The 9,362-nt window shown below is 51.4% G+C and overlaps 1 protein-coding gene across 1 annotated transcript; it reads right to left on the bottom strand.

Moving 5' to 3' along the window:
* Window positions 1–2,431: 2,431 nt before the first annotated feature.
* LOC128946745 (peptidase inhibitor 16-like) lies at window positions 2,432–5,111 on the bottom strand. The gene is made up of 3 exons (XM_054290689.1): window positions 4,890–5,111; window positions 3,430–3,642; window positions 2,432–2,545 (listed from the first exon to the last, which is right to left on the bottom strand). Exons 1-3 carry the CDS (start codon window positions 5,040–5,042, stop codon window positions 2,432–2,434), a joined length of 480 nt encoding a protein of 159 aa, XP_054146664.1. The 5' UTR covers window positions 5,043–5,111.
* Between the last annotated feature and the right edge of the window lie 4,251 nt (window positions 5,112–9,362).

Genomic DNA, 9,362 nt, shown 5'->3' with positions numbered 1-9,362 from the left:
TGGGCTGGGAGCTCAGAGCATGCTGCAGCCAGCTGGGCTCCTGCTGCACTGCTGGGGCTGCTGGGCAGCAGAGCCGCCAATAACCTCTAACAGCATCAATTGTACCTCTGGAGCTCAGATTGTACCAACACATATGAGGATTTGTTCTCCTTGACCACACACACACAAGTTACACATCAAGCAGGGTCTGTATTTAAATTCAAATACACTGAAATGATGCAATGAAGCCATGCAGGGAAAAGCTACATGAAGGAGCTGGTGGCCCCTCTCAGCTGTGAAGGTTTCTCTTCTGTGTGTGCACACAGGTGCAGGGACACGTGAAAAATAAATCTGTGGCATTAGAGTGACTGAGGAATGGGATATGTGCCAGAGAGCAAGAGAGAGGGAGGAGGAGACAGGGAGGAGGCAAGGGCTGCAGAATGTGAGGAGGCGAGCGGAGAACAGCTGGGCAGTACTGGCCAGAGCTCCATCAGAACCAGGAGGAAACAGAAATCCTCAAATAGCCATTCTAATTGGATAAGATAGGAAAGAGATAAAATATGTCCAAAACTGAAAGAAACACACTGGAAGGGAAAAGAGCCTTTATGTGGGAAACTTCTCCTGACAAAGAGCAATGCCAACCACCATGTCTCACTGTCCCCAAGTCACCCTGCTGTCCCCAGGGTCAGCCATATGGGTTTGTGGGTAAGTGGGGGAGCTCAACACTTCCAGCCTGGAAACAGAACAGAAGCCAGGAAAAAGGAGAAGCATCCAAGTCACCAGCATTATGGCAAACACCCTCCTGCCCTCAGGTCTCCTCAGGAAGGGGACAAAGCTCCCCCAGCATCAGCTGCCCTTGGCTCTCTGGGGCTGCAGCAGAGCAGGCAGCGCAAGGAGGGAGCGCGGGAATGGTCCAAGGAGCTCCTGAGCCTGCCAGGGCTGTGGAACAACCAGCGCTGACAAAAGCCTTGGTGAGGGTGCAGGGAGAGCTGAGGAAGACCCTTCAGAGCAGAAGGCCCACCAGGATGGCACTGGGGAGGAGGAGGAAGAGCGAAAGGCCCAGGCAGGTACTGGGGGCTCCTCCTTTGGGCCGATCCACGCTTGTCCGGTCTGAGTTTGTTCCCGGTTTTGTTGTGTCCAGAGCAGATATGGAAGGAAAAGAAGACAAGATGAAGTTAGAGTAGAAGATCCTCTTTAGTGAGGGAGCTAAGAAGCTCTCCATTGCCTGCCTCAAGCTCTGGAGATGGGTCTAACTTGGGCTCACAGGAAAGAATGATCCTGGTTCAACAGGATCAGTTCTTTGTGCTTTGGCTTTGTGGTTGTGGCAGTTTTCAGTTGTGTCTTTGCCCTTGTGGCACATGCTGGTGTTGTAGCAGCAGATATTGGCTCAGCCAGAGTTGTGGTGGGTTTTGGTGTTGTGGGTTTTGGCCTGGCTGGGGTTGTTGACTGGCGGCAAGTTTTGGTTTGGCTCTTGTGATGGGTGAGAGTGTTGGGGGTTTGGGCCTGGCTGTGTTGGGCAGTGTGGCTGTGGGGGGTGGCTTGGCTGTGATTGTGGTTGGAAGTGAGTTTTTGGATGGTGGCTTGGCTGTGGCTATGGTGGCCTCTGATGCTGTGGGCTCTGTTTTGGCTGTGGCTGTGAGTTTTGGCAGGGCTGTTAGGGTGGGTGAAGAAGATGCAGAAATGAAAAGTGCCATGGATTAGGGCTGGCTCACCTCAATGGATCCTCTGCACTGAGCAGGACCAGCAGAAACCAACGAGGAGCTGAAACAGCAGCCAAACCCTCTTGTTGGGGCCATCCCCCACCCTGGGGTTCCCAACCTGAGGTCATCTCATGTCCCTCACAACCTCCTGCCCCACAAGGGGCAAAAAACACTCCCTAATGGGGTACAAGGCCCTTGACCACCCCTCCTCATTTTAAGGCAGTTGACCTCTGTTTGGAGCAGCAATTGCTCCTGATGTCTCATGGTCCAGCCCTGGAACTGCAGTTCAGGAGCTTCCTGACAGCTCTGGGAGGGTTCAGAGCTCAGACCAGCCCAGGGTCTCAGTCCCAACATCCCCCCCAGGGCCATGCATGGCTCTGCTCACTCACCACACAGGTTGTCCACACAGACTGTGCCCCTGGGACACATTTTACACGAGGGTCCTTCCCAGTAGGCCTTTTTTTCTGTTATATTACTCCTGGAAGCAGAAAATGCAAAGATAAAGAAGACATGAGGAAAGGGGAAACACCCATCCCAGAGAGGGGGCTGATTCAGCTGGAATATCCCAGCCAAGGCAAAACTAGGGATTAATGTAGAAAACAGGTCTTGGTCTCCTGCCACGGCCTGTCAGGGCTGTTTACTCACCAGCCTGACCCCAAGGCAGCTAAAGCCAGGGCAGACAACTCTGGGGGATGAGCAGATCCCTGACCCCCCTCAGAACAGAGCAAGGGACGGACACTGGGGCCTGGAACTTACGGGGGATAATAGTTGCAGACAAGCAGGTGCAGGTTCTCTGCTTCCATTCCCTTGATCTTCTCACAATAATGGCTCCCACAGCCAACACGAGTTGTTGCTGCCCAGATCATCTAAGGCAAAGACCAGGGTTGAAGGTGAGGGGACAGGCTGAAGGCAGTCTCTCCCCTGGCCTTAAAGGCTGCTCCAATATCTTCCTCATCTCCCAGCATGTGCCCCAGATCCCCATCCCCACGTTGCTTTGGCATTCAGGATCTTCCCCCTTGCCCCTGTCTGAACCACCTTCCCAAGGCCATACATTCCAGTGCCACAGCTTTCCTACCATACAGTCTACCCAGGCAAAGCATCACCACCTCTGCTTTGGTGTTGGAACCATCCATCCATCATCCATCCATCCATCCATCCATCCATCCATCCATCCATCATCCATCCATCCATCCATCCATCCATCCATCCATCCTCCATCCTCCATCCATCCATCCATCCATCCATCCATCCATCCATCCATCCATCATCCATCCATCCCCCATCTATCCATCCATCCATCCCCCATCCATCCATCTATCCATCCATCCATCCCCCATCCATCCATCCATCCATCCATCCATCCATCCATCCCCCATCCATCCATCCATCCATCCATCCATCCATCCCCCATCCATCCATCCATCCATCCATCCATCCATCCATCCATCCATCCATCCACTTACCACCACCATCGCTTCTCCTCCTTGCTCCCACCCAAGTTGTGAACACTCAGATCTCATCCTTCTACTCAAGATAAGTTGGCACTGAGCTGGCACTGCTAAGCAGCCAAAAAAAAGGGCTGCAGAGCTTGTCTCAAAAAAGTTCTTCTCCAAAAGGCCACCCATGACTGACACCGTGCCCAGGTCTGCCTCCATCACTGTGAATCCCACCTGGTTCCCTGTCCTTTGGCAAAGATTTTGGGAGGAGCTGGGGCAGTGCTCCACCCCAACAGCCCTTCCACCCCTGGTACCTGGACGTAGTTGTCACACGAATGCACGGGGACACACTCGGATGTTTTCAGGTTGAAGGATATCCTCTCCCTGTTCCATTCTTCAATGGCCAATTTTACATCCAGGGCTGAAGGTGTAGCAAAGAAGTTTAACCTGCCTGGGCCCCCATTCTGGGCCCTGATGCACTTCTCTGCATACTTTTGAGCATCAACCTCCAGGTCGGGGTCCCAGGTCTGAAAGGAGCTCGGAGTCAGCACACAGGGAGGGACACTGGGCTCTCCAACAGGAACAAGGCACCCACCAAGGACCCCTGCCCTGTCTGGCCAAAGTTTCCCCATTCATGAGGAAAATTCAAACCCCTGCCCAACACAGTCCTCAGGAGAGGGGAGTTCCATGGTCAATCCCAGCACAAAATGAACCTTGGTTTATAGGTCAAATAGGAGAAGGTCAGGGCACCAGCACAACTCTCACAACCTCTCCTGGAGCTTACCTAACACCATCATGGACCATCCTCAACTCAGTGTGGAGAAACCATCACAGTGCTGAGGGTTCTGGCTCTGTCCCCTTTGAGTCTGCAGTCACTGTTAGGTCTCCTCTCCCTGAATTTTTGGCTTTGTTTGGTTGTTAAACTCCCATTTACCAGCCCACAAAGGCTTTACTCATTCTGGGCAACTTCTGGGCCAGGCAGGGAGGTGTCCTCCAAGCACGCTGTGACCCAAGAAGGAAAGGGCTCCAACTTTCCAGGATAAACAGTTGTTCTCCTCCTCCCCATAATTTGCAAACAATGAGGAAAAATCACATGTGGTGCAAGATAAAACTTCATAGCCAAGTTCTAATCAAATCAAGAGCCTGAGCAAGACAAAAAGCACCACCTCTAGAGCTCAGTTTTGCTCCTGCTGCAGCCACATGTGATGTGAGACCTGATTTGATTTCCTCAAGCAAAACAGGGGATCCCTCACATCCAAGGCAGCCCTGCACAAGGCATGCAGAGGAGTAGGAGCATGATGGGCCCAAATAAATGACAGATTTGACCAACGTGTTTGAAGTTGATGCAAATACAGAGCAGTGTGTGGTGTCCCACATAGCAGGATTCCCTCTTTTCACCTCTTGGAAAACCATGGCCAAGTCTCCAGGTCATGGCACCTGCTCATGGCAGGGTCTCACCTGCCCTTCCTGCCATCACAGGGGGCTCCAGCAGGCACTCCTGTGAGTGAGAGCTGCACCACTCTCATGGAAGAGCATCTGGGGACTCACATCATGCTTAGGAACTTCCAGAAAATGATCAAAGACAACTCCAAAGGTAAAGGAAACTCTTCTCTACAGAGGCAGTTTTGGAAATCCCTCCTTTAACAACTGCTTGTAACCCTAGATGAGATTTGCTCTGCCTCCCCTAAGGAACTCCCTGACCCCTCCTTGCATTAAGATCGAGCCTTGGACCACACAAACACCCCAATATTCCTCTCTAATAAAAGCCACTTACCATCTTCATCATAGCCTGGGCAGGAGGAGAGACCTGGGAGCGATATTTATTATGCTCATCCACGATGATCTTCTTTTCTTCATCACTCAGGCACCAGCTCAGCTCCAGCACTGAGAGCACCAGGAGAACGGGAGGAAGACCTGAGCTCAGCATCGTGCAGGCAGCTTCTGCTCTCAGCAGCCCACGGCTCTGGCAGTCGGATTTAAAGCACCTCCCAAGAGCCAGGAACACCCAACAGCTTGGAGATTGGGGAGGAAATGTATTTATTAGAGTTTTGGAGCCCCATAGGACACACCCGTGTCACATATCGGCCTTGATGGAGAGGTTGCACTGGGCCTGTTGCCAACACGCAGGGTCACTGTCCATGCCTGAATCCCAGTCCCAGATTGGCATTGTTCATCCAAACCTCTGCTGCTCCAAACCTCAGCCATCCCCTGAGACCTCCATTATGGGTCCCCTTGTTCACTTCCTGTCTTTTTCCTCAGAATCACAGAATAGCTGAGGTTGGAAGGGCCCTCTGGAAATCATCCAGTCCAACCCCTCTGCTGGCTCCAAACCTCAGCCAACCCCTGAACCCTCAGTTATGGGTCCCCTTGTTCACTTCCTGTCTTTTTCCTCAAAATCACAGAATAGCTGAGGTTGGAAGGGCCCTCTGGAAATCATCCAGTCCAACCCCTCTGCTGGCTCCAAACCTCAGCCAACCCCTGAACCCTCAGTTATGGGTCCCCTTGTTTACCTCCTGTCTTTTTCCTCAAAATCACAGAATAGCTGAGGTTGGAAGGGCCCTCTGGAAATCATCCAGTCCAACCCCTCTGCAAGATCACCAGGAACAGCTGATACAGGAACATATCCTGGTGGGTTTGAGATATCTCCAGAGTGAGAGACTCCATAACTCCCTGGGCACCTGTTCAGTGCTCTTCCACCCTCCATGGAATGATTTTTTTTCTTGTCTTGAGGTGGAACTTCTTGTGTTTTGAGCTTTTGGCCATTGCTCCTTGTCCTGTTGCTGGGCACCACTAAAGAGTCTGACAGCATCCTCTGACACCTCCTGGATATATTTATATGGATTGATGAGATCCCCCCTCAGTCTTCTCTTCTCCGGACTAACTAGGTCCAGCAGTCTCTCCTCATCAGAGGGATGCTCCAGTCCCTTCATCTTTATGGCCTCCATTGGAGTCTCTCCAGTAACTCCTGTCTTTCTTGGAGACCAGAACTGAACACAGGTATGGCCTCCCCAGGGCAGAGCAGAGGGTAAGGATCTGCTCACCACACTCTTCCCAATGCTCCCCAATAGATCCCATTGTCCCTCCTGGCCCCAGGGCACACTGCTGGCTCATGGTCAACTCATGGATCTCTGCAGAGCTGCTCTCCATAGGTCACCTCCAGCCTGTGCTGGTACCTGGGGTTATCCCTCCCCGGGTGCAGGACCTGCTCCTGTTGGACCTCATTGGGTTTCTCTCCATCCCACTCTGCAGCCTGTCCAGGCCCCTCTGAAAGGTGGATCAGCCACTCCCCAGTTCTGTACCATCACCAAACCTGCTCAGGGTCCATTCCATCCCTTCACCCAGTCTGTTGATAAACAAATTAGATAAGACTGGACCCATTACTGATCCCTGGGGAATGCCGCTGACTACAGACCTCCAGGGATTCTGCTCTGCTCACAACTCTCTGAGCTTAGCCATTGAGCCAGTTGTTGATCCACTCATTGTCCTTTCATCCAACTCACACTTCCTGAGCTTATCCAGGGGGATGTTACAGGACACAGTGTCACAAACCTTGCTGAAGTCAAGGTAGACACCACCCACTGCTCTCCTCTCATCAACCCATCCTGCCATGCCATCACAGAGGGCATCAGATTGGCCAAGCAGGATTCCCTCTGGGTGAGTCCATGCTGACCCTTCCAATAACCTCCTTTACTTCCAGGTGTTTGTGATGACCTTCAGAATGAGCTGTTCCATCACGTTTCCAAGGATGAAGGTGAGGCTGACTGGCTGGGAGTTCCCCAGATCCTCCTTGCCCCTTCTGAAGACAGGATTTAACACTGGCTTTTCTCCAGTCATTGGGCACCTCTCTCATTCTCCAGGGTTTTTAAAAGATGATGAAGAGTGGGTAAACAACAACTTCTGCCAGCTCCCTCAGCACCTGTGGATGCATCCCACCATGGATTTATGGGTGTTAAGGCTGCCTGGTTGATCTCTCTCAACTTTCTGTGACCAAGGGGAAGCTTTCCTTTCTCCATCCTTCATCTCTTACTTCCAACATCTGGGATTCCTGTGGGCTGCTCTCAGCAGTAAAGACTGAGGCAAAGAAGGTGTTGAGAAATCTCACCTTCTCTGTGTCTTCCATGTCCAGGACACCCACTGGATTCAGCAGCAGCCCCACATTTTCCCTAATCTTCCTTTTGCTGCTTGGATGCACTTGGAGAAACCCTTCTTGTTGTTGTTGATATCCCTTGCCAGACTCGATTCCAAGTGGACTGTGGCCTTCCTTGTTGCATCCCTCCATACCCCAAATATGTTCCCATAGATCTGTCACCTGCCTGTCCCTTTTTCAACATCCCATAAGTGTCTTTCTTCTATTTGAGAATTGCTAGAACCTCTCTGCTCTTCCATGCAGGTCTCCTGCCCCCTTGCTTGATTTTGGATCATGGGGATACACTGGTCTTGAGTTGGATGTGTGAATATTGACCAGTTTTCTTGGGCCCTCTTCCCTTCTAGAGCCCTATTCCATGGGATTCCTCTGAGTAGGTCTTTGGAAAGGTTGAATTGGCTCTCTGGAAAATCAGGCTTCCAGCCCTGCTACAGCTTTGTTTCCCACACAGGATCCTGAGTTTCGCCATAACATGGGGCACTACAGGCAAGGCTTTCCCCAACCTTCCCATCCTCAACCAGTCCCTCCTGGTTTGGCAGCACAAAACAGAAACACACCACTCCTCCTTGGCTCTTCCACCACTTGTATCAAAATTATTCTCAATGATCTGCAGGAACTTCCTGGACTTCCATGTTATCTCTCCAACAAATCTCAGGATGGTTGAAGCTCGCCAGGAGAACGAGGACCTCTGACCACGAGGCCACTTCCAGCTGCCCAGAGACAACCTCATCAGCTTCCTCCTCCTCACAGGTACCCTGCAGCAAATACCCACCCCAGTGCCACCCACAATCTGTACCAACAATCCCACAGCATTTGACAAAGCCCTGTTTTCACACAGGTCCTCCCCTATGCCTGGAATGCAGGGTTAGAAATGTGTTAGAAACAAAGGCAGAGCCCAGGTCTGTGATGGTGGGACAGCATTTGGCAGCTGAGGAACAGCCCCTGGGCTGCCCAGCCTGCTGGGAACAGGGGCAAGCTGAGGGTGATGCCTCTGCCCTGAACCATCAGGAGAGGAAGAACAGGGTACAGAGCTGAGATGGCCCCAAACAGGAGAGCTGGGAGTCTGTGGCTGCCCTCAGGGCTGGCTGGAGTAACCAAGCCATCTGACAGGGTATGTGCAATGCAGCTTTCCTTCTGCTCACACAAGGAACAGCCCATGGCCACCCCAGGGAGCAGCATGGGGACAGGGACAGGAGCCACACCCATTATGACCCCAAATATCCCATTAACCTTTCCTGTGTGTGGTAGTGTCACCTGCTCATCCTTGGGAACCCAGCAGGGAGGGATCCAAAGTGTGCAAGGAAAAAGGGCTGCACCCTTTCAACCCCACCACAGGAATCAAGGGGGTCTCACACCGGGTTTAAGCTCCAGAAACCCTTTGTGCACTGCCCCAAAGCTTTGGGATCCCACAATTACCTCAGCTTTTCCAGGGAGTTTCTGGCCAGGGTCATATCCCTGCTCTCCCATCCCTTCCTCCACCCTCCTGAAGGTTGCCCCACCCCAAAACTGCTGCCACCCAGGATTGTCCACAACACCTGACAGGCTCTGCTCCAGCACAGAAGTGACCAAGCCGGTGTTTCTACTGACTCACATCTCAGGGTCTCCAGTGGGGCTGCTCGGTGTCTAACAGGCTCCTGCTCTGCTGTGGGAGTAACAGGATCTCTCTTTTCTCCCTACTCGCTTGGATTTATGAGCTCTGGAGGAGTTTATCGCCTTCCACGCCTCAAAGTTTGGCTAAAATCAACTGGATTGTGAAGGAAAGATGGAGATTGTTGCTGGGAAGAAAAGAAAGGAGGGACAGGCAGAGTTGTTGCATCAACTTTGTTCAGAAAATCAGGCTAAAAATTTCCTAAACTGTTCCTTTTTCACAAAGTGTTTCTTATGACATTTTCCTAACAAAAGCGTTCTGACTTTTCATTTAAAATTACACTTATCTTAGAAAAAGTGTATCAAAAAAGGTTAAATACCCCTCAAAGCTGACATGCAACATAAGAATAAAAATCAGGAAAAGGGAAAAGGGTCATTAACACTTGTATTTAATTGCAAAAATTAAAAACTTTTTTATTCTTCTTACATACAAATCTCATTTATTTACATACTTTA

Source organism: Melozone crissalis, unplaced genomic scaffold (genome assembly GCF_028551555.1).
Source record: "Melozone crissalis strain CALT ecotype California unplaced genomic scaffold, PUWL_Pcris_2 ptg000086l_1, whole genome shotgun sequence".
Lineage (NCBI taxonomy): Eukaryota > Metazoa > Chordata > Aves > Passeriformes > Passerellidae > Melozone > Melozone crissalis.
Note: the sequence above shows the minus strand (reverse complement) of the source record. Positions and strands in the feature narration are given on the sequence as shown.

Bases quoted from the DNA above. Each gene is read 5' to 3' on its own strand.
- LOC128946745 (XM_054290689.1), bottom strand. From the start codon at position 5,042: ATGCTGAGCTCAGGTCTTCCTCCCGTTCTCCTGGTGCTCTCAGTGCTG. The intron at 3,643-4,889 runs GTAAGTGGCTTT...AGCTCCTTTCAG, and splicing joins CCCAGGCTATGATGAAGATG to ACCTGGGACCCCGACCTGGA. The intron at 2,546-3,429 runs GTACCAGGGGTG...TCTTTGCCTTAG, and splicing joins CGTGTGACAACTACGTCCAG to ATGATCTGGGCAGCAACAAC.